The sequence below is a fragment of the Pezoporus occidentalis genome, unplaced genomic scaffold, assembly GCF_034315485.1.
Source record: "Pezoporus occidentalis ecotype Australia unplaced genomic scaffold, CSIRO_AGI_Poc_V1 ctg175, whole genome shotgun sequence".
NCBI lineage: Eukaryota > Metazoa > Chordata > Aves > Psittaciformes > Psittacidae > Pezoporus > Pezoporus occidentalis.
Window position 1 is genome coordinate 1480274 of NW_026913586.1, and position 25307 is coordinate 1505580.

At 40.5% G+C, this 25307-nt stretch overlaps 1 protein-coding gene and 1 long non-coding RNA gene across 16 annotated transcripts in view; both read right to left on the bottom strand.

The window, feature by feature from the left end:
* Nucleotides 1-25307, bottom strand: part of SOS1 (SOS Ras/Rac guanine nucleotide exchange factor 1) — a 65519-nt gene that overhangs the window by 29718 nt on the left and 10494 nt on the right. For 13 of the 15 annotated variants that reach the window (XR_009963999.1, XR_009963997.1, XR_009963996.1 and 10 more), the window contains 6 exons: nucleotides 24358-24489; nucleotides 23353-23517; nucleotides 19710-19919; nucleotides 19072-19215; nucleotides 12910-13020; nucleotides 12702-12800 (listed from right to left, as the gene is read on the bottom strand). Coding sequence is in view for 6 of the 15 variants with exons in the window: in XM_062614371.1 (XP_062470355.1) it covers nucleotides 12702-12800; nucleotides 12910-13020; nucleotides 19072-19215; nucleotides 19710-19919; nucleotides 23353-23517; nucleotides 24358-24489 (861 nt within the window). In the remaining 9 variants the exon portion in view is untranslated. The remainder of the gene's footprint in view (nucleotides 1-12701; nucleotides 12801-12909; nucleotides 13021-19071; nucleotides 19216-19709; nucleotides 19920-23352; nucleotides 23518-24357; nucleotides 24490-25307) is intronic. The other 2 variants (XM_062614369.1, XM_062614370.1) reach the window with 2 other exon arrangements.
* On the bottom strand, nucleotides 5540-12695 carry LOC134161499 (uncharacterized). Its single transcript, XR_009964007.1, has 2 exons — nucleotides 6723-12695; nucleotides 5540-6635 (listed from the first exon to the last, which is right to left on the bottom strand). It is a non-coding gene; the product is annotated as an uncharacterized LOC134161499 (long non-coding RNA).

Genomic DNA, 25307 nt, shown 5'->3' on the forward strand with positions numbered 1-25307 from the left:
ATGCTCCTGCTTATTATTAAAGTTAATGAAATTGCATTACTGACACTGGCAAGAGAGATCTGCTAAGAGATTAATCTCAGTAAAACAAGAACAGCAGCCACTAGTCCTCCAGATACAGACACACTCAGGTACGTGCTATTTACCTCAAAACTAGCTTGATTTACCTTACATCTCCAAAAGAGAATCCATTTAATACGTTACATCTTAAGAGGAACAGTGAGGAAGGAAATCCCCACACATACACCACAGGATCAAATCTATGGTATGGCTCTATGCTTGTGACACACCTGTAACAGGCAAGCTGGACTGAAAGCTAAGCAAAACTCCTTCAACACATGGATAAACAGAAGATTACAAGGGCTCTCACCTCATTAACAACAGACTAATCAATAATTCAGGTTGGAAGGGACCTTGGAGATTACCTCATCCAACCTCCAGCTCCGCTGCAGAGCAAATATAGACCAGGTTGCTCAGGGCCATACTGAGTTTTTAATTCTCTCAGGATGGAGAGATCACAACCTTTCTGGACAATCCATTCCAGCGTCTGAAACCCTCTTGGCAAAAAAATCTTCTTCTAATACCTTGTCTGGATTTCCTTTATTGACTTTTCACAGTGGAATATACAGTGGAAGCACTTCACAGCTTTGAGAAGTATTTCTCTGTCTTCCCTACGCCATCATACAAAGGTACCAGGAAGGTTTCCCCTTTTCCTTAGCCTCCTTTTCTCCAGAACGAGGAAGCCCACTCCCCCAGCTTCTGCTTCATCACATGTTCCATTCCTCATGTCATCTTGACAGGTCCTTCCAGTGATTTGTTTCAGTACACCAATGCCAACTGAAAGCTTACGCTGGATGTGGTTCTCCTGATGCAGCCTTGCCCACCCTGAACAGGCAGGCACTGCCACTTCCCTCAACCTGATGGCTACACGCTTGTTAATACAGGAATACAGGCCTTCACTGCTCTAAGGGTGTTCTGCAGGCTTGTGTTCAGTCTATAATCCAACAGGACTGTGTTGTGGGTTTTTTTCACACAAAAAAGCAAAGGGGAAAAAATAACCAGAGGGACATTGACGAGAGTTGCTTGGAGCAGTTGCTTGGCTGTTCATCAGAAAACACAGGGGTATCTAACCATGGCCAGCTTGTAAAACCAGGATATATATGTCCCCATCTTAGTAAACAGCTACATTATGCCTTCATATATTAACTTACTGTAAAGGACAAAAAAATATAATAAATTTATAAACTATAACTGGACAAGAAGAGTTAATACTAATACTTTTGTGCCTAACTAGCTCTGTGACAGAGAAGTTTTATAAAACAAGATCTGCCATGTTTTCTCCCCAAGATTTTAGTCTTAAATCTTCATTTAACCATTAAAATGTTTTACATTCTACTTAGTGAAAAAAATTGTTGACTACATCTGTGGCTTAGATGTAAAACTGAGATAATTATTTACAGGACTATTAAGAGGTAAGTGCTGAAGACAACCACACACTTTTAAGAACTGGCTCCAGAGTACTGAAAGATTTGTTTTGACAGAGGTTATATAAGTGAAGTGACAGGCTAGCATGGACCAGAGTAAGACACCCTTGGCAGCACTGCAATCACACAGTTTGCTTCCAGTATAAAATGAAAGTATTGTCCTCCAAAGTCCATTGAACACAACATATTCATGTCTTGACATTTGAATTGGTCATAGAATAGCATTATTTTTTTCCCCTGACCAGAGTTAATCATTCAGTACAATAGCTGTCAGTGCCAAAGACTATTTTATTTGTTTCAGCCATAAGGATGACCACAAGGCTTACTCTAGGCAGCCTTAATTTATGCAGTATAATCTGTTATGCACTTCATCTAAGCAGCATTAGGCATGAGACAACCATTGAGACAGGGCTAACAATGCACCACAACAGACAATACTTCCCAAAAGGTCTCAGGGAGAATAGAATCATAGAATGATTTGCAATGGAAAGGACCTTAAAGCTCATCCAGTTCTACTCCCCTGCCACTAGCAGGAACACCTTCCACTGGATCAGGTTGCTCCAAGCCCCATCCAACCTGGCCTTGAACACTGCCAGGGATGGGGCAGCCACAGCTTCTCCAGGCAGCCAGTGTCTCATCGCCCTCAGAGGGAAGAGCTTCCTAACACCTCATCTAAATCTCCCGTCAGTTCAAAGTCATCCCCCCCTTGTCCTGTCACTGCAGGCCCTTGTAAAACATGCCTCTCCAGATTTCTTATTCTCCCTTTATGTACTGGAAGGCTGTTGTAAGATCTCCCCAGAGACTTCTCCAGGTTGAACAAGCCCAGCTCTCTCAGCCTGTCTCCATTGCAGAGGTGCTTCAGCCCTTGGAGCATCTTTGCAGCTTTCTCTGGACCTGCTCCAACAGCTCCATATCCCTCTTGCCTTGGGGCCCCAGAGCTGAACACAGTACTCCATACAAGGTATCACAATAGCAGAGTACAGGGGAGAACCACCTCCTTCAACCTGCTGGCCATGCTCCTTTTGATGCAGACCAGAATGCAGTTGACTTTCTAGGCTGTAAGTGCATGCTGCAAAGTCATGATGAGTTTTTTTATCAACCAACCCTCCCAGATCCTTGTCCTCAGGGCTGCTCTCAATCCAGAGATCGAATACATCACTCCAAGATGAAAGAGACTACCCTCATCGTATTCCTCTGCTCTCTAGATTTAACACAGAGGTACCATCTTCCTTTGCTTCAGTTGTGCATATCAGATAGGTTTAGAAAGGACTTCAGACAAATAAGGCAGGTACAGCAGTGCTGGCAGAAGTCCTGAAGGCTAAGAAAAACATGTAACTAATTCTAAGATTTTGCATCTTTCCTGTACAAGAGTCAATGAAGGCTCTTTGACTTGCACACTGCCTCTGCCAACTTCCATCAGAAGAATTTGGCTGGAAAAGATTGTTTTAGCCTAGTGTCCTTGAAAACAGACCTTATTAGATCCTACGGTATGCTTTACATTCTCTTCAGAAACATACTGGTACAGATTAATGTTTGTAACTGCAAAGTATTCTGCTCCTATGCCGAGTTTATAAAATGCTTTTTACAGCAATTTCTCTCCAGTTGCAAAAATTTTGGCATTCATCATAGAAAAGTCCATATCCAAAAGCAAAATACATGTTTGATACCGTGTTAGAGAGAAAGCAGTTAAGACTAGAATCTCCCCATCAGGATCCATTGGAAGTAACCCACATTTTCAATTGCATATGCAAACTAAATCAAAGCCCAGTGAGTGTAATTGTGCTCCAGGCTTAAGATTCAGAAAGCAGTGTGTAGAAGGATGCACCTTCTTAAGTGTCAGACCAACACAACTGACAAATCTATCAGTGCTGGAAACTATGAAGACACTTCTCTGAACACAGAAAAGGAATTTGAAAGAATATATGCCAGCATTACACGACTGCCATAAACCGCTATCAGAAACAGTCTTAGTCAGAACTAAGCCTAACTTACAGCAAAGAATTTCACTTTACACTACCTGCAGACAGTTTGGAAGAGCAGGTTAAGGAAAGTGAAACGGCATCACCAGAAACACATCTAAGTTTCTCTGCAAATCCCACTGATTCTTCTATAGGTGTGCAGTGCCCCCTAATGAACAAACCGGGTAGATGCTAAATACAAGTGCGTGGTGTTGGGTTTTTTAGATAGTCCTGTGAGGAATACTGTATTATTGTGGGAAGGAGATTTCTGATTTATCAGTAGTATTACAGTTGCAGTTTTAAGAACCTAATGAGAAAAATATTAGTTTATAACGATTTTAATGATTCACAACACTATAGTCACAGTATCCTGGCCATTCAAGGGAAACAAACTTGGAAAACTGACTGCTAAGGGAAGTTTCTAATTAAAAGAAGTACTCTACATTCTAGGCCACAAGCCCTGCAGATATATCAAGTGGAAGAGCAGGTATTTTGTTCTACCTCTTGCTTAACACAAGGATTAGATGTTTATAGAACTGGGAAGTTCCAAACAGATACAAAAGAAATCCTCCTCATGCAGTACAAAAAAATAAACTATGATAGTCCTTCATTTACACTGCCAGGGAAGCATGTATCTAGAAAGACAATGACAGAAAATACATTTATACTTACAAGAATATGCAGGTATAACAATACTAGTGGGTGTCATGATGGATGGTGTCCCTGCCCATGGCAGGGGGGTTGGAACTAGATGATCTTTAGGTCCTTTCCAACCCTAACTATTCTATGATTCTATGTACTTTAGGGCTTACATAACAACCTAGACTTTTGACTTCCTGGGAACTTATTTCAAGTCTAACCATTGAAATTTGTGAACTGCAGGTTCCCCAATTTAAATGTGAGGAGACATCACAAATAAGCTTCTATACACAACAGATAACAGCATATGGGAGGCAGGGAAATCATAACTGAATTTGCTTAACTCAAGATCACTTGATTGCAGGTGCTAACAAAACTCACTGCTCCCCCAGACTTTAATGTGTGCAACTTGTAAGTGGGTGGTCCCACATTACAAGTGGGAGCTGCACACCACAATACTCAACAACAAGCTCAAACTAGTACTGCCTCAGAGAAACCTCTTCAAAACCCACTATGCAATGGGGTTTTGAAGCCCACAGCGAGGCAATAAAACAGCTGCATAGCTGGCAAAGCAAGCTTGATATGTAGTGTGACCTATCTGCTGTGTAAGGAAATGCCACATAAGTACGCAATGTTCATGAGAACATGAAGTGCACTAACACCAGCTAGTCCAGCATCTGTTCTAATGCCTCACCATTTTCTTCAACATGTTTCTGAAAATGGGGTACATACCCAAAGGTAGTCCTGAAACAGTCTATTTTATGATCAAGAATAACAGTGAACAAGGTTTTCTCCTCTCTGGCAAATGCAGGCAGGCTGGTCTGCTGACACTTCCCCATAAAACACTCCCAGAAGCAGGCTCAAGAGCACTGAGCTGCCTGAGAGCTCTGACTTTTTGCAGTTCCTTGAAATAATAAAAAGCTCAGCCCCAGCAAGCCGTATGCTGGACAAAAAGTGCTCTCATAGACTGTTCAGAAAGTCTGACTGTTAGAAAGGCAGGAACAGCAAATGCTGACAACTGCAGGAAACACTATACACACTTCTGGGAAATGCTAGCAGTGTAAAAGGGACTTGAAGAAAAAAGGAAACTCCATATGCCATATTCCTGCACATACATACACAGCTTTAATGCACTGAAACTTTAAAAGTAATTTTGTTTTCATATAAACTGTTTTGAGCATAGTGCAGTAAAAACAGGCATATATTTAGATGTTTATTTAGATACACAATATAGCAGGAGTGTTATTTGCGTTAAGAATGAATCCAAACTTAATTATTGAAGTAATCATAAAAACCTTTTCTCCACTCAAAGTTTAACTGTGCCTTCTCAGTTTAATTTTAAAACTTACATTAAATCACGTAATTTACATGAGCATGTCAAATATCAAATCTCAGATATCAGATAACTGGTTACAAAAAGGGTCCAGAATTGTCTTGAAAGTACATTTTAAAGATAGAAGCTAAAAAGCCATCATCTTTTATTTCATACCAAGTTTTAACTCATATGTTAAATACAGTCAGCCCATTGGGAAGTATACCATACAAGTAAATCATTAAACAGGAAAATAAGATGCATTTCACTTTTTAGCACAAGATTCCCAGCTCTTTCACAGCTTGACTATGTGACTTAAAATAGATCTCAAAGATATATGGAAAATTTAAGTAAAAACTTCACCTGAGCCCAAGAAAGTGAAACCATCTGGACTAAAACCATGTGAATTTAAGGAATTGCTACTTTGATAACTCGATGTAGATGCTCTTAATTATGGAGAAAGGAATGAAATAAAAATAAATCTGTTGCAGAAACAGATTACAGTACTCTGAAGTAAGTGCCATTTTTCAAATCAGGACGGACAGTGAGGAAGAGTCAAGGAAGAAATATTCAGAAATATATACCACATCAGTCTGTCAACTGACATTCAACAATTCAACAGCTTAAGTTTTCCAAACCAGGTTTCTTAGGTGGCAAATTTGCCACTAACATTCCCATGAATGGGTACAGCCTGTCAGGAGACCAAATTCCAGATTAGGTCTGCTCAAGTGCTACTGCAGCCTGCGAGGTATTTTAACTGGTTTCTGCTCAGCAGGAAAGAGTATGTATGCTCTCAGTTTCTACAACTGTGACGAGATTCATGCATGTGAGCAATTCTCACTGAGCTTACACAGTCAAAATTCCCTTCATCAAGGAACAGATACAAAACCAAAGACTTGTTTTCAAGTAAGTTCCTTCATCTTCTCATGAAACCATTTCCTAAGTATTCAGACTTTTTGTAGGCTACTGGCTGCCATATACATATTCTATATGCCCAGATTCCATTACTAGGGGAATGGCCACTTAGTTTACAGGAGGCCTTGTCTTCTGGAAAACCCATCTGCTCTTCACCCTTTAAAAATCTGGGTGTTTTTTTTTGCATATACTGATGTCTCTTCCACAGCAGATTCATTACCTTTCTGCAACAAACGTACAAGTTCACACAGATCCTTCCAGAGCCTTCATGCTCTGAAATTCTCTTCTTTCTTACTGTCACTTTGGTTTGTCTCATCATTATTAGCAGACCTGCAGAATACATTAGAAATTTTATATTCATAATTAAGTTGGTAACATTTAGTTAGATCAGTATTTCAAATATCACAAAATATTTACCTATGTGCTTCCAACACTTGTAATTGAGGTCTTCCATTTTCTTTCCCCACATTTTCCATCATAGTAAAGACAATTCAATTTGAAAACATCTTCCCTTTCTCTTTTGTAATTCCAAAATGGATTAAAATCCACTTTCACTGCTTCGACACAATTTAAGTCTGATCTTTGCCAGCCAAGTTTGCAAGACGTGAGCTCAGCTGGATGGCACCTCTATATTTGGATAGGAATGTATGCATTTTTGAATGCTATGTAAGATGATTCACAATTTCAGAGATCATTTTTGGAAGCAACAGTAGAACCCTGTTGATTTTAAGAGGAACCCTGTCGATTAAGGTAAAGTCAGCAGACAAAATTAGGGATTTCAATCAGAATCCCATGTGTAGACTTGGTCAACAGAAACCATGAATGCAGCTTGTTATTTTACTTGTGTTTGTCATTTCCTACATCTTTTCATTGGTTTCCACTGAAGATATCAAAGTATTAACAGAAAACATAGACCTGCACTGCTATAAAAGCAAATAGAGAAAGCATGCTGGTAGTGGGACTAAATCCAATTCTGGACAGCTCCATGTCCAGAAACATTTCCACTGAAGAAATCAAGTATATGGAAGCCTCAACCATAGCAGACTCTGAGGATCTCCCTTTTGTAGAGAAGATGACAAGAACAGAGGCAGGAGGATAGGGAGATACACTACTGCTATTAAAAGACTATACAGCAATACAAGTATATAAGAGACTATATGATGACTGCCAGTCACAAAAACTATAGGAGCTGAAAATCTCAGCTACGGTAAAAGCTTCTTAACATTCAATCCTTGATGGACTGTGTCAAAACTTTTATTTGGGGGAGAGAGGGAGAAGTGATCAAAATCTGTCTAAGTTCCTGTAACACCCATCTATTTTCATGAGAACTTGGCCTTGGACGTTCAGCATGAACTGCTGCCATGTAAGCTATAAGAGTTATCTACCATCATCATCAGCCATTGAAAACAAGAAACAGACCTCCGACCAACAACCCTAGAGAACAGTCTTTCCCAACAGATCACTCCTAATTCCCACAGTAGTGAAGAGAATTTGCCCTGTAGGTATTCCCAGAAAATGAATCAGAACACAGGAGTCTGGAACCCTACAGCTGCACAGTGAAGTCAAAAGTCAAGCTGGAGTTAAGTTAGTGCTGTATTTGACTCTCCAAAGAGAGCATCATCTAATTAAGAACAGTCTGGCCCTCTGCCATGCTACTCGCTGCTTCAAAGGAGCAAAGTACAACATTTGTTGGTCCAGCAGCAGATTGACAATAACACAGCTCAAGTGTCACTGAGGACTATAAGCAAAGTGGAAGGAGGATTTTTTTTTAATTTTACTTTTATTTTATCCAGCTTTTGCACAAAAGCAATTTTAGCAGAGTAATGGAGAAAAATATTCTCCAAAGGTAATAAGAAAAGTGCCTGGAAAGAGAAATCTGCTTCTCAAAAGCCCAGATACATCCTGTGTAAAAAGAAACAAAGCTACACAACAAAACATTGTTGTGTACAACAAACAGCGCCATCACAATACCATAAACAGATGACATAAATCATTGACAAATGAAGGGATACATGTGCACATTTGTCTGACACAAACACATAGGAAATCCATCAGTGAGTACCACAGCTAGAAATTAAAAAAACAGTACATTCTGAACAACTTCTTCAAGAGTCATCTCAGAGAACCCGATTAATCAGATTAACCAAGTTTGTTGAAGAACTGCACACACACACATATATGCAAGTTTTATTTTCCCCATCACCTTCCCTTTGGCTGCCAAAGACACAGCTGCCAAAGCATAAACCCATGACCAACTAAAGGAGAAAAGCAAGAGAAATATTGTCAATGAAACCAAACAAGCAAGAAGGAAATACGGAACCCCATTTACCTGGCTGTATCACCTCCAACTTCTACCATAAGGCACAACTTCTGTACCTTTACAACAATGCAGTTGTAATGTAAGTCTTCATAGCTTAACTATATGAAGAAGTTAAGTTTTTCACCTATTGTCATATCCTAGGAACCCTCTTCCTGAACTTGACACCAACATTTATATCACCACAGCTTTTCCCCCAAGAAACACCCAAATACACTTGGCCAGTCCTTATCACGTATGAACAACAGTTTGGTCAAGCTACATTTCCTCAAGTAGATAGGCCTTCACTGTCACAGAAGCATAAAACTGCGTCTTACCTCCAGCGGATGTAAAGGACAGTCATCCTCATCTGCAGTTACATGTACAAGCCATATAAAACAGTAATGCTTCTGCTTTTACTTCAGAACAGTATGGTAAATACAAGTTAATGTGTTTGGAAAGAAGCATGAGCATGCCAGGCAGTGATTTTGGCAAATAAAATCCTTTGTTGATGCTAAGCAAATACTTCCTTAAAATAATTCATAGTTAGTCTGAATCTGTGATTTTCTGGGTTTAATATTAATAGGAGACGACTAAGGATTGACCAAAGCAAGAGAATCTGTTAACTACAGTGCCTGTACTAAACACAAGCAACAAAATCCAGTGTTTTGAGACAATATATAACATCTCATAAAAACTTTGCAGAGTACCAAAGTTCCACTAATTAAAACCTGGTGATTCTCCGCCTTGGACTGGGTTATACCAGTTAGAGAGGGTATTACAAACCAGTTTCACTAAATTTGTTACACTCTGGATCACGAGTCTGACTGAATCAAAGTGAGGTCAAAGCCCAAAATAGTTTGGGATGTGCTGCCCAGTGCAGCTCACAGCAAGAGACTTACAGGATCAACCTAAAGATACTCTACTCCTAAACTACTAATATTTCACCACCCACCCAGTGCCTTCTCCAGCAACACGTAACAAATCTAATACCATCAGGTCAGAAAGAGGGTGGTTTCTTGTCTTGGAAGACCTTGCCAAACCAGATTTTATTTATTTTAAGTCACATTAGGACAGGGAAAGACAAAAAAAAAAAATTGTTTAATTGAGGCGTATTTCTACTGGAGCTGAACTGCCAGTTAGTGAAAACTGGCAACTTATTTATCATCTAAGTACTAATTCTGAAAAAGTCAATAAAACACGCTAGATGCTGTTGTGAAATGAAAGGGTCCTGAGAATTAGAGATTATAGCAGCTAGAATTCCAGCTAAAAAAGTATTTGTAAATAGACACGAAGTTTCCATTCAGAAGTCACAAGAGCCAAGTCTGCACTTGGGTTTAAAAAAAAACAACCAAACAAGAAACCTATCTAGCTTTCCTGTTTTCTGGAATATACTGTTTTATCTAAACAAAGTTTATAGATGATTTGGGCCATTCCTACTTTGAAAACAAGGGATTTTTAAATAATCTTTTATTTACCCAAAGAAAATAAAGAGTATCACACATGCACACAACTTTGCAGCATCCAAAGCAGTGCTCAGTTCAAATTAAGTCTTATAAACATCTTCCTTCAATTACTCGAAGTCATAAATAACTGCACTGTTTGTACTACTCTATCTTGCATTGAAGAGTCCACATTTCTATTCACAAAATTGTATGATTTAGAAAAGCCCATTTGCATTATCTGCAAGCTTGCAGAAAAGCATAATCTCACATGAAGCAGCTACATTATACAGTTGGTTTTTATATAAAAGTCCAGGGACTTTCAGGTTTGGTTGAAGGAAAACACAGCCCTTTAGCATATGCTAATTTTCCAACAAAGTTACAGCAAGGAGCTTCAGCTAAAAATAGAATATGTATTTGTGCATTCCTGATGCCCTGCCAAACTTCAGGATGGCTTTAGTTTCTAAATAGGATAACCATCAGTGGATAGAAATTAACCTTTTTTTTTGTACTCTGCATAGTTAGAAGGTAACTTTGAGATGCATTTAAGTAGGTAACTTCAAAGTATGTAAGATTACACAACACAGCTCAAAAAAATTGCTAACCTGTTTATCCTTAAGTTTATCTATATTCAAGAGAAATAAAATGTGTTTTTCCATATAGCACTTGGCCAACATTCTGCCTCTTCATACCAAGAGATCCATTCGCATAGCATTTTAAACTTGATTATTCACAGATATGCCTGCAATAACTAATCAGGTCTCTTACTATACAAAAGTATTCGATACGACTTTGCATAAGTGAAATTCTCAGGATTACATGACTAAATAATTCCACCCATACCCTTCCATCAGCACATCTTTAAATATATCCAACCTGGAATCTGTTTGTAGATTCCAGATATAGGAAAGAAAATGTTATTGCCAACACAGACTACTTGAGGGAGGGATTCAGATGCTGTGTGCACATCTATGTACTAATTGACAGATGAAGCTCCTATCATGAGAGTTACTCTCTCTGCATGCACTATTATCCATTACCATCTATTACACATATCACATCTGACAGAAGTGATGCGTGTCTTGCTAAAATGTGAGATAAGCCACACAGTGGGAAGAAAACCTGCAAGGTTATCATATACAGAACAAAATACAACCCAACAATATCGTATTTATTCAACCCAGGGCAGAGGGTGGGTGGGTGCAGAGCACGAACATGAAAAGACAAAAGTTTTACATGAGGCATAGGTCAGGAGTTGCAAAAAGACTGACAACCTTCTGGAGATGGGCTTAGCTAAGCCTCCAGTTTGCTCTAAGAAAGAAGAATATCAGCTGCTCCCTATTTCTGTAAGAGCACATGCCCTCTTTCCCCCACTAAAATTACCAATGGCAAGAAGTGACGCAGGATGCCTTTGCGTCAGGCAACATCAATCCTTTGTGCTTTGTCTATTACATAGGACAACACCATGTTCACATCGACATTTGCAAAGCCACTAGGGTACTGCATTTTGAGACTGGGTGATAAAAGCATGAGCAGAGAAACCTTACGGCTGTGCAGGTCTTTATCATACAAAACGCAGACAAGCTGTATCATACCTCCCTTGCAATGGGCTGTCATCAAAGGAAACAATATGTTAAAGATGTCTGAAAAGTGAGACCAAACTCATCAGCTAGACAAAGAGATCAAGCACATATTGCAAAATTCAAAAGCAGCATGTTACACAAGATGAGCTATGTGCGAAAGCTGTGCATGTAGATCTAAATCAGCAAAAACTGTGTTAAAACTGTAGACACTTAGACTCAAAGATGATCTAACTACTGGGTTATCCCAAGACAACCGAGCATTCCAGAAAAACACATATAGCTTTCTTCAGAAGAGCAGAGATTTTATTTTTTTTTACTTCTGATCCAAATCTCCCAAAGTAATTAAATCTGGAACACGGTATCCCTTATGAATTTCCATTAAGTCCAAATGAAAATTATACTTGAAATTTTTCTTCAAAATGCTCTACACTCCTTAAAGATTATTATTCAATGGTAATTGATAAATACCCCAGAAAAACACTCTATAGCTATTTTCTTTACATGTCTATTACAGAGTCTTTACTGCTACCCTACACCAATGTGAGGTCTCATTACAAAAAGTCCAAGAAGTACGCATATCAACCAAGCCTTCCCTTTGAAGGACGGCTATCAACCTTTACAACCACCATGGGATGTGCACTGCAAGAACACCACAGCTTTTATGAAAACGAGTCTTGAATGCAAATCTTACTGTGATTTTAAATTTACAAAGTAACAGCTTGAGGAAGCCTTGGACACTTTTGTAATACAGCCATTGCCATTATCTCTTACCATTGTTGAAACAATCAGTCCAAGAATATGAGTACCCAGATCTCTGTTGCTTGCTAAATTAATAGTCTTTCCTATTACTATTCAACACAAATCATAAGCTGCTCTAAAACTTCCATAAAATTACAAGCTGATATTCAGTCAGTTATAGCATGCACCAGAGCATACAACCTGCTTTGCCTTCATCATGGCAGTTTTACTGTTTACAGTCTAGTAAAAGGTTTTACATCCAACTGAGCACATAAAACTCTGGTAGCCAACACTAGGAATTATGAAAACAAAACATCAGATGACACAATGTTCTTACTTTTAGCAGTTCAAAGTAATGAAGACAGTGGTAAACAGGGGCCAGGAGCAGCCGGGGTAGAACATACTGAACAGCTTCTTTAAAGCCTTCACCTATTGACTAGAAACAAAATAAGTTTCAGTCTTAAAACAGTAAATGCATTGAAACAACAATATAATGTAATTAAAACAGTAATATCAATAATATGGCTCACTTAAAAGAAAGTTACCTGTAAATAAAATGCTGCTCCTGGCTTTGATAATTGACTTAGAAAATGATCATGAAAACCAGGTCGCAAAATATCTTGTGCATATGATTCATACGGATCAAATGCTAATTCCTAAGAAGAAATACAGATTAATTTTACAAAGCTGATTTAATATCTCAACTTCATATTTCTTAAAGAAAATACACTACATAGGAGAGACTTTCCTGCATACTTTTTCCAAAATACCTATATCGAAGATTCAATACTTTTATGTGCACACACTCATGGAGTAATTCAGTCTGGAAGAGATCTCTGGAGGTCAACAGTTTGCTCAGGGTCAAAGCCAAATCCAGCATCAAAACTAGCTGAGGTTGCTCAGGGTCTCATCCAGTTGAATACCAGGTACCTCTAAGAACAAAGGCATCAAAACCTCTCTGTGCAGCCTATTCCAATGTTCAGTTGTTCTCATGGCAGATCCCCCTCCCCAGTCTAATCAGGGTCATTCTTTCTACCATTCACATGTTCTCTCTCATCTCATTTCACAGTTTTCTACTGTGAGCCCCCAGTAAGATTTCGCCTCAGTCTTTTCTCCACATTCCTTTCAGGTAACTGAAGATACAATAATCTCTACTTCCTCAGACTTCTAAGACTGAACAAACACAGCACAATTAATCCTCTTTGTACACCATGGACCTTAACTCCTTAATCACCATGGCAACCCTCATGTATAAGCAAATCTTATAGAATCATAGAATAGAATCATAGAATAGTTGGGGTTGGAAGGGACCTTAGAATTCTAACCCCCCTGCCATGGGCAGAGACACCTCACACTAAACCATGCCACCCAAGGCTCTGTCCAACCTGGCCTTGAACAGTGCCAGGGATGGAGCATTCACAACTTCCCTGGGCAACCTATTCCAGTGCCTCACCACCCTTATAGTAAAGAACTTCTTCCTTATATCCAGTTTAAACTTCCCCTGTTTAAGTTTTAACGTGTTACCCCTTGTCCTATCACTACAGTCCCTAATGAAGAGTCCTTGTACTAGGAAGTCTTGTACTACAAAAACCAAAACTGGATGCAGTATGCCAGATGTGGTCACAAGTGCTACACAGAAATTATCACTCCACCTGCCAGCCCCATTTTTCCTAATAAAACCCAGTAGTCAGTTACCCTTCACTGCCCCTTCCTGAGGATTTTCAAGCCCTGTCGAACACTGCTGCTCCTCAGCCAGGCAGCTAGACGATTGCATGGGGTTGTCTAGTCTCAGGTGCTGAACTTCCCGTTTTCCTTTACTCAGTTCTATGAGGTTCCTATAGATAGGTCTGTTTCTCTGGCCTGTCAGGTCCCCAGAGAAATAGCCTGTCCTCCTCTATGTCCCCCCACAATTTAGCATCACCTACCAAGGAGAAGGAAGACCTTCTACCACAACACTAATACAGACATTAAACAGTATCAGCCCCAGTGTCAAACACTGAGGACTGCCACTAACTGTTCTCTACCACATGGACTTCATACTGTTGATAGTCATTCAAGCCTTTCAGTCCAGCCAATTTCCCACCCATTCTAATTCAATTAGCTAGTCTGCATCTCTCTAAGCTGACTATAAGGATACTATGAGAGACTGTGCTGAAGGCCTTGCTTAAATTCAGATAAGGGATATTAACTGCCCCTTCCCTTTGTCCATGGAGCCAGGCATCTCCTCTTAGAAAGCAGTCAAGCTGGTCAGGTACAGTCTGTTCTTCAGAAATCTGTACTGGCTGTTGCAAATCACCTTACAGTCCTTCACGGGGCTGGATGTGAGCTCCAGAAAGATTTGCTAATCTTCTCAGACACTGAGGAGATGCTGACCAACTTCTAGTTTCTAGGATCCTCCTCATCAGTCTTTTTGAGACAGGGTATAACAATCTCCAGTCACCAGAGACCTCCACAACTCACCACTAAATTTCAGGAACTCGAGACAGCAGCCTTGCAATGACATTAGGCAGCTGCCTCAGCATCCTGTCCTGGCTCATAAACTTGCATATAGCCACTTGAGATCAATAGTCCCTAACTTATCTTTGACTTTCACCTCCCTCCCTCAATCTTTGATAGCAGGACTAACTGGTAAACCTAAGAAGCACATTTTGCCACTAAAAGTCAAGCAAAGGACACTTGAGTACCTCAGTCCAGCACACAGCCTCTCACCCCACAAGCAAGATACCCATGTTTTCTACCATCATCTTTTTTATGCTGTTTTACCTATCCAAGCTATGCTTTGCTTCATATCCCTCACAACTAAACCATGTCCCTGAGCATCATGCCTACAATTCTTTAAAGTACCTCCAGGAATAGTGACTCAACCACTTCCCTGGACAGCCTGTTCCAATGTTTGAAAACCCTTTTGGTGAAGAATTTTTTCCTAATATCCAGTCTAAACCTCCCCTGGTGCATCTTGAGGCCATTTCCTCTTGTCCTATCACTAGCTACCTGGGAGAAGAAACCAATATCCACCACATTATCACTCCCTTCAGGTAGTTGAAGAGAGCAATAAAAGCCCCTCAGCCTCCTTTTCTTCAGAATAAACAAGCAGAGTTCCCTCAGCGGCTCCTCACAGGAGTTGTTCTCTAGACCCTTCACCAGCTTTTTAATCTTCTTAGGATGCACTCCAGCACCTCAAAATGTCCTTCCTGTAGTGAGATGCCCAAGTTTGGTTAAACAGGAAAATCCACACTGCACTTGTCCTTGCCTCCTGCTGCACCTACCCTTTTCCTTACGGACAGGGAACGCATAGTCCCTGTGATCTGAGCACACTGCCTTTGAAAATAAAACAGTTCTCCTGAGCCCTTTCCACCTTCAAGGTAGCCACCACTATGATCCTGCCTCCCAGCTAGGTCTACTCTCCCAAAGACCAGGATCCTTTAGTCTGCTTACCTCCCGCACTTTTCTCAGGACCTTAAACTCTATCATCGCTACCTCTTACTGGTAAACATGCCATTAGCTACGATGTTCCTGCCAGTTCTTCCTTGTTTATGGGAAAGAGGTCAAGTGTAGCACCCTTCTTAGCTGGCTCATCAGCGTATGCCACAAAGTGTCCCAGTGCCTTCCAGAAATCTTCTGGATTACCCAAAAAACTGCAAGTTGTCCACCCCAATGCCAGGAAGGTCAATTCTCCCTGAGAAGCAGGGCCTGCAATAAACAGATGACTCCTACTTGCTTACAGAAAGCTTTGGCCACGTGTTGATTGGACAGTTCGCAGGAGAAGCTTGACTACAACATGCCTTTTGGTGGTCTCCTAAGATTCTGATCCTTAAGTATTCAACCAGTTGATCATTCATTCTGTAACAGAGCTCCATGTATTTGAGACAACCTTCTGTTAAGCCTCCTGGCTTCATCTTTCCCACCTGTCCTTCCAGAGTACCTGTATTTGTTTATACAGCCCTCCATCATGCAACCCTTCATCATGCAACCCTTCCTGCCACATCACTAATTCCAGCCACATGACAGCTCTGCAACCCTGCACAGACTCACAGATCACAGTATCACAGTATCACAGTATGCTGGAGATTGGAAGGGACCTCAAAAGATCATCTAGTCCAATCCCCCTGCCAGAGCAGGAACACCTAGATAACGTTACACAGGAATGTGTCCAGGCGGGCTTTGAATGTCTCCAGGGAAGGAGACTCCACAACCTCCCTGGGCAGCCTGTTCCAGTGTTCCGTCACCCTCACTGAGAAGAAGTTCCTTCTCAAGTTTAAGTGGAACCTCTTGTGTTCCAGTTTGCACCCATTACCCCTTGTCCTATCATTGTTTGCCACTGAGTAGAGCCTGGCTCCATCCTCGTGACACTCCCCCTTTATATATTTATAGACACTTATAAGGTCACCCCTCAGTCTCCTCTTCTCTAAACTATAAAGACCCAGCTCCCTCAGTCTTTTCTCATAAGGGAGATGCTCCACTCCCTTAATCATCTTGGTTGCCCTGCGCTGGACTCTCTCCAGCAGCTCCCTGTCCTTCTTGAACTGAGGGGCCCAGAACTGGACACAATATTCCAGATGGGGTCTCACCAGGGCAGAGTAGAGGGGAAGGAGGACCTCTCGACCTACTAACCACCCCCCTTCTAATACACCCCAGGATGCCATTGGCCTTCTTAGCCACAAGGGCTAAGTGTTGGCTCATGGTCATCCTGTCGTCCACTAGGACCCCCAGGTCCCTCTCCCCTACACTGCTCTCTAGCAGGTCGTTCCCCAATCTATACTGGATCCTGGGGTTGTTCCTGCCCAGATGCAGGACTCTACACTTTCCCTTGTTATATTTCATCCCGTTATTCCCTGCCCAACTCTCCAGCCTGTCCAGGTCTCGCTGGATGGCAGCACAGCCTTCTGGCGTGTCAGCCACTCCTCCCAGCTTAGTGTCATCAGCAAACTTGCTGATAGTACACTCAATTCCCTCATCTAAATCATTGATGAATATATTAAATAATACTGGTCCCAGTACTGACCCTTGAGGCACTCCACTAGTTACAGGCCTCCAACTAGACTCAGCCCCATAGACTACAACTCTCTGGCTTCTCTCCTTCAGCCAGTTCGCAGTCCACCTCACTACCTGGTCATCCAGTCCACACTTCCTCAATTTAGCCGTGAGGATGCTGTGAGAGACTGTGTCAAAGGCTTTGCTGAAGTCAAGGTAGACCACATCCACCGCTCTGCCATCATCCATCCACCGTGTTATTTCCTCATAAAAGGCTAAGAGATTGGTCAAACCTGGTGAAGCCATGTTGACTGCCCCTCATAACCCTCTTATCCTTGATATGCTTTAAGATGGCACCAAGGACAAGGTGTTCCATCACTTTCCCAGGGATGGAGGTGAGGCTGACCGGTCTATAGTTACCCGGGTCCTCCTTCTTGCCCTTTTTGAAGACCGGAGTGACATTTGCCTTCCTCCAGTCCTCAGGCACCTCTCCCGTTTCCCAGGACTTGGTAAAGATGATGGCGAGTGGTCTAGCAATGACTTCCGCCAGTTCCCTCAGCACCCGCGGGTGCATCCCATCTGGACCCATGGATTTATGGACGTCCAGACAGCTGATCTCTAACCCATTCCTCATCGACTAAGGCAAGTCGCTCCGTCGACCTGACTTCATCTAAGGTCTCAGGGGTATAGGGCTCTTCAGGACTGCCTGCAGCAGAGTAGACAGAGACAAAGAAGGCATTCAGTAACTCTGCCATCTCTGCATCTTCTGTCACCAGGGCACCCATCCCGTTCATCAGTGGGCCTACATTGCCTCTGGTGTTAGTTTTGTCTGCCATGTACTTGAAAAAGCTCTTTTTGCTGTCCTTGACCCTTCTTGCCAGGTTTAATTCTAAGGAAGCCTTAGTCCTCCTAGCTGCCTTCCTACATCCCCTAGCAGCAGCCTTATATTCCTCCCAAGTGGCCAGCCCCTCCTTCCATGACCTGTAAACTCTCCTCTTCCACTTGAGCATACCCAGCAATTCCCTATTTAGCCACACAGGTCTCTTGGCCCTCTTCCTTGACTTCCTACGTGTCAATAGATCCTATTATCTGTACATGAACACATGTACCCTGGGGAAACAGAGACTTCAGATTAGCCTTTGGCCATCCCACCTTCTCAGGAAAAAGGTGGAAGAGCCTTGGCTGCCATGTTTTCCATTATGCACATCCCCTTCTCCTCTCAATTCTTCAATCTGCAAGCTTTGGCCTCCATTCACTAGTGAGCCCAGTTTATAAGCCTTCCTCACCAGCTCAGCAAGTCTGTTGGCAAAGAAGTCCTTCTCCCATTTGCTTTCCACAGCAATCCTGATCCACAACTGATTTACAGGATACCTCTGTTTCTGTCAAAGTCCAGTCACAGGTGTTTGGGGTATTTCCCCCCCAATGCCCCCTAAATTTTAAACAGCTCTATTAAAAACTGAAGTTTAGAGACTAAAAAGGTAAAAGCACTCTCAAAACCAGGCAGTCTTATTCATCGTGGTGGAGCTGGAAGAAGAAATCACAGCCTAAACTAAAGCAGCTACAAAGAGATTCACTTAGCACCTAAGTGCCAGTCATTAAAATACATAAATAGCAAAAAAAGAACCCTGCCCTCCCCCCACAAACCCCACAAAAAAAAAACACACAAAAAACCAACCAAACAAAAAAACCCCACCAAAAAACAAAAAAACCCAAAACCCCACAGAATATATTCTTACCTCAGCCATGTCTTCAAAACAGCTGCCTACTAGGGGATGAGGACTACCTTCATCTGTCATTTCAACGGTGTCTTCTATATGACCCAATAACTTAACACTAAGTTCATGTATGTCTGATATACGACTAAATATATTTTCCACATCCTGCAAAAAGCAACAGAACCAAACAAAATTCAACAGGGAATTTGATACAATTTCTAAGAGAAAGAATGTTATGTGCAAAGCTACTCTGATGATATGCAACTCAAGCACTTCCTCAAATTACAGAACAAAATTTTATATTTTATTATGTAATTTCTGTAGAATTTATATAAGATCATAAAATTTATTTCTTAAATAACTACATATATGTCTAAGTATCTAAAAAGTTAGAATGAATCAAATATGGCAAAGAACAACAATAATAAAAATTACAGGCCTGCAAGTGAATACAGTGAATTGGGTGGTTTCTTCCACAGTTCTACAAAACCCATGGCTCCTCACAAGTGCTCCTTTACTATTTCCATTTCACAATTTGAGACAGGTGCTTCCTCTACTACTGATATGTTAAACTGGGCAATAGTTAAGTTCTAGAAATGTTCATCTAGATTTACAGCTATTATAAGAGGGAGTTTCTTGTTTGTGGTTACAATACTTACATGAGATGAAAACAATTTGGAATTGGAGGCATATGGCTCTCTAAAAACTCTGATAATGAGATTTAGTTCCCTTATATATTGTCGAACCTCTGCCATGAATGACTTTACAAGGTCATAATAGGTTTGCTCCCCTGAGGTGGAGGGTTCCTCATCAGATAAAGTTAGTGCACTTAAATCTTCTACATCTTGATGGAACATATCCATTAATACCTAAGTAGCAAAGACAGGGAAATCCACAAAGTGAGAACAACCTCTTTTCAAGAACTACCAGTAAGTTACCAATTAATGAAATCTATTCTTCACATGAAATCAGACTGATCAGCAGTAAGATTTACAGATTATTATTCTGTACTTGCTTGAGCATTTACAAAAGCAATATTCATTGCTGCAAATTTGCATTATTTGCAGTTAGACCAATCCAGGCATCTCTCCAAGAATGTGGTCGTAAAAGCAATTACAATTTTAAGAAGACTATGAAGTATACAGACACATTTAGCTGTATACTATTACTCTGCATTAGCCATGCATAACCTCAAGATACTACAGTATCTGAAGTCAGAAAATACGTGTATTTTGGCTTTTCAGCTTTAGGTTTAACAGGAAGTCACACACAATCATACCAAAAACCTTGTAATCTATCTGTGAACAACACTGGCCTACCCAGACATACAGTGTGGCATGGTTTCTGTCCCTCTGACTCTCAAGGAAGGGCACCAGCCTCAGAAAAGGTGGCAGTCACATTGCAGAACTACATAGATGAAAAGACCTTGACTACCAGAGGTCCCAGTTCATACCCAAGCCAAGGCTTACCAAACACAAGCAATTAATAATTTGAACTTCAAGAAAAGTGGATCACTGAACACTTCTTCCAAACATGGTATCTGAGCCAGAAGTCATTACAATGACTTAGGCAAGTGGCAACCAGAAATCACACTTTGGGGTTGTTTCTGCGATACTCAAAGAATATCTCAAAGCTAAACTAAATAAGTTGACTGCAAATTAGTAAAATGCATCCTGATTTTAAGTATGTTTAGCAGAAAGAAAACCTAAGGAGGGTCCACAAACAATCTATGATGACACAGCAGATCTTAACAACAAGCCAGCATAAGATGTAGGTCAACATACAAGATGACTTTGTCCTGGGATAGATGGGAATAGTATTTATAGGCCAATCTGCTGCCCAGAGCTACATCCCTTCCAGAAAGTCATGAATTGTATTGAACAATACATGTGAACTTCAAAACACAAGAGAACTGAAGAACTGCTTGCCAGCCTCCTTCCCAAACAAATGGAAGTAAAGCCATGGAAACATATGCCTGTTACTGCAGAGACTGACCTGACAGCTGTCAATCATTGACAAGACTGAGGAAAAGACTGCAGGATCAAAGCTGTAAAAACCTCTTCTGAGAGCTGCAGAGAGGAAGGCTAACACATTAAACACGAACTAGAGGTTTTAAAATGACAGAAACAGAGTAAGAAGTGTTTTTTCAAAGTAATTATAGAACTGCAGATCAAGAATTAAACTTCTGAACAAGCACAACAAACATGGCATTTAACCTGGTATTTACAGTTAGCCATTATTCTTCACAGCATGTTACAGGCACTTCTGCAGAAGACATATCAGTTAACCAAGCTGTGACTACTGATACTAGTGAACTATTCTGCAAGAGAATACTTGGTAACCTGTAAGTTCAAGAGATTGTCTGCTAGGTTCAGACTTGAATACTACAAGAACACACCTACCTAGAGCAGTCATTCTTCACACAGGTCTTGCCCTAACACTCCTCGCAAATATACACATCTAGAGAGGAGGGAAAATGGGAAACAGCAGGTTCTTCCTCCTAGTGAGTCAAAGGTCCCTGCTACACACCCGGTCTTAACCTTTTCTGAAAGCAGAACAATGGACATTTTGCATTAAGACTGTCTTCTTCTGAAGCTCTAAGAGCAGGTGGTGATTCTTCTTTCAAAGCCAGTACATAGAACTCAGGTTATAGAGTCCTGACTGTTTCTGGGGAATGGGACATTATTGGGTCAGTACTGCAGGAAATTATATGGAATATTGCAGGGATTCAAGGAAGCTCCAACATTTGTAACTACTTTGCAGAAGCAATTCTAGCATGTACTTGAGCTAGAAGATTCCAGGCTGCATTCGCAAGGTGTATATCCCACTACTATGAAATCCATAGAAAGAACGAGCAAACAGAGAAGAAAAACAGCTTGCATTTTACTGCAGTTTGCTTTTTGTAGACAAGGCACAGTTTTCCAGATGGATGAATAGCACAAAAGCAAGTGTGAAAGCGCTTGGGAAAAAAAAAAAGAAAGGCACACAGGGCCAAGAAACTCTTCTAGTTGTTTTGTTTCAAAAAATAAGACCAAGCAGAACACATGTTATGAGAATGAAAATAATATACTATGAACTTTCTCAATACAACTGGAAGGAAAACACCTTGGGAGCACCTTTCAATGGCTTATTCTGTAGAGGCAGTAAACCAACAGGTTTAGAGCCTTTCAAAAGTTTCTTCTCTGAGTTCCTGTAATGTAATGTAACAGAAGTGCTTAAATCAAGTAAATCGCACCTTTTCTAGGATAGAAAGAAGTACAAAGCAATAGCACTTATTCCTGTTACTATTCTATGACAAATATTCAAGCATACAACTTCAAACCCTGCCCTAATGACCCAGGCAGATATGCCCAAAGTCAAGAGTGACCAAGACTCCTGACCCATCTGAGAAGTACTTCACTTTTCAAGACCTCATCAGATATCTTTAAACAGAGTTAGAAGAAAAGTGAAGGAAGTATGATGAAAAAAAAAGCAAGAAGGAAGAGATAAAGACATTAACTGAAACAGAGACAACCCGAAGACACTGATTAACACAGACCGGGACAAAATATTGGAAAGAGGTGATAAACCTGAAAATCTCTAGACTTCAAGACTAGAGATCCTTTAATCCTATCCCTTAAAGGATTAACTTCAAGCTTTGTTTTGTAAACAATGGAAAACTTGAGATGCTAACAAAGCGGCCACAGAAAGGAGTGTGCAAAGGCACCTGAAAGACAGACAGGGGACTTTGTTCTATTAACTGCTGGGAAGAGCAGGGATTTCTGTCTGAATCTAATCAATCTTCTGAAGCTACAAGAAAGACTACCTGCGGATAAAAATATGAACGGCTAAGGAGGATTAGGCTGATATGCTAACACAGGTGTGGGGTTCTTTTTAAATGCTGGACCATTGAAAGTTGGCTTTTCACATGCAATATAGTCTTTTATTCTGGGAGAACACCCAAGCTTTATTTCAGACTTCTTTTTTTGAAGCTACAAAAAATGCTCCACTATTACAGCTTAGGAATGTTACATTTTTAAGTTAGTGCTGCTTAACGGTATTTTTAAAGCATTCACACCTTGCTGAGATTAGGCAAGTGATATCAAAAGGAAGAGAAACTTTATTAATAAATAAGCACAAGCAATAGCTCTGTAAACTCAATTAGCTTTTTGGTAGCTTTGCTCTATTATCAGAACTATTTTATGGCAGTAATTTCTTCTTTCAAAGGTACAACACTCAATGAACTCAATAAGGAATAGACATTGTCCACTCAAAGCTTAACTAAAGTTTCCTGTTAACATGAGAAACAAGAACTAGGCTTACCTTATCAGCACACATTGCCACTTTAATATCTTGTTTTGTAATCTCATAATGTCTTATATTCCGCACATAATTCCCAACCAGTTTTAAGATGTCTGCAGAAATGTATTCTAATACTGCCACTATGTAAACAGACACTTGGTGGTCAATTTTGTAGCCTAGAACTTCCTGAAAGGAGAAAAAAAAAAACAAACCAACCATGTTCCACTGTTATTCAGACAACAAAACAGACACCACAGGTTACAACTAAACCCAGGTAAGTTTAAGACCCTACTCAATAAACATTCACCACATATCCACAGTCCATTTTAGAAATAGAACAAGTGGTCTGTAGGCCTAGAGAAGAAAGTATAGGTGTTGTTACTCTGCTGAAGTGACAATAGCCAATGACTGTGCCAAAAACCGTACTTAAATGTTTAGGGCTATTTCCAGAAGCTTCTTGAGCATTTTCTTAGTAGTGCAAAATGAAACAAGCATCACAGAATCATAGAATCGTTAGGGTTGGAAAGGACCTTAAGATCATCTAGTTCCAACGCCCCTGCCATGGGCAGGGACACCTCACACTAAACCATGTCATCCAAGGCCTCATCCAACCTGGTCTTGAACACTGCCAGGGATGGAGCATTCACAACCTCCCTGGGCAACCCATTCCAGTGCCTCACCACCCTTACAGTAAAGAACTTCCTCCTTATATCCAATCTAAACTTTCCCTGTTTAAGTTTTAACCCGTTACCCCTTGTCATACAAATAATCAAATTCAGAACAAATGAGTTCTAGGCTTTGTTTATCGTAGAGAATTAACTAATTTTAAGGGAAAGAGGAATACAATTAAATGTATTTAAATATAATAAAATGCTATTAAATAAACAGGAACACTTAAAACTAGGTAACAAATACAGATATTCTTAATCCTTTTTGTTTACATTTCAGGCAGCATACAGCCACTACATGAAACAAAGGCATCAAATTCTAATTGCATTCTAAAAGCAGGATTGCACCACTGCTTACCTTTAATAAAGGATGGATTTTTTCTACTGGGAGAGATAACGGATTTCTTCGCTTCCTCTTCTCAATAGCAGACTGGGCATCAGCTATTGCCCATTTGTCAATAGGATGGGGAAAACTTTTTTGAACACGATCCTTAAAAAAAACACAACTAAAGGGTAAATCCACAATCTGCATGAGCTTAGCAATACTACTACATTATCAAATCACTTTCCATTACTTAACAAGAGACTATTTGCTTATGTTAGTATTTCAACTATAGAAGCTCGCACAATGTGTAAATTTTATCATTTTGGTACATGCTATTCACTACATTCATAGATTTGTATCAGAATATAATTATTATAGAATAATCTAGTGCTCAAAATTTGAGAAATACCAGATTTAAGTTGCCACTGCAGGCACAATTCGCTCCCCTTGTGCGCTTGCCTAGTAATTCAGCATTTAAATACATGACTACACTTTCTCCTAGTACTTTATTCCCTGTACAGAATGGTCACTGAATGAGATGACACGAGTTTTCTGTTTCACCTTTACTGATCAGGATGCGGTCCAGATTGTATATGTGCAAACTACTCTGATGAGGCAATGAATGCAACAGGTACAAATATGTCCAACAGCACCCATGTATTTTAAAACAGTTTCATAGTCTACAGTTGGACCACATATGCCCCACTTTATTTACTCTTTCCAGCAGCCAGGGTGACTGAGGGCACCTACCCTTTCCTGCTGGAAACCACACACTGGTCTCTGGAGGTTCAAAGCTTCAGTTTTTGGTAGCCCTGGTGTTCACAGACACCAAAAATTTAGTTTCTCTGATAACTTCATATTTTTTTCAGACCACAGTTCCCACTGAGTGTTTTGGTTACAAGTGCTCACTTACGTAAATATGACCCCCGTTTGAGCAACCACGAAACGAGGAAGATGAAGTTAATGACCTCTTACAATGATCT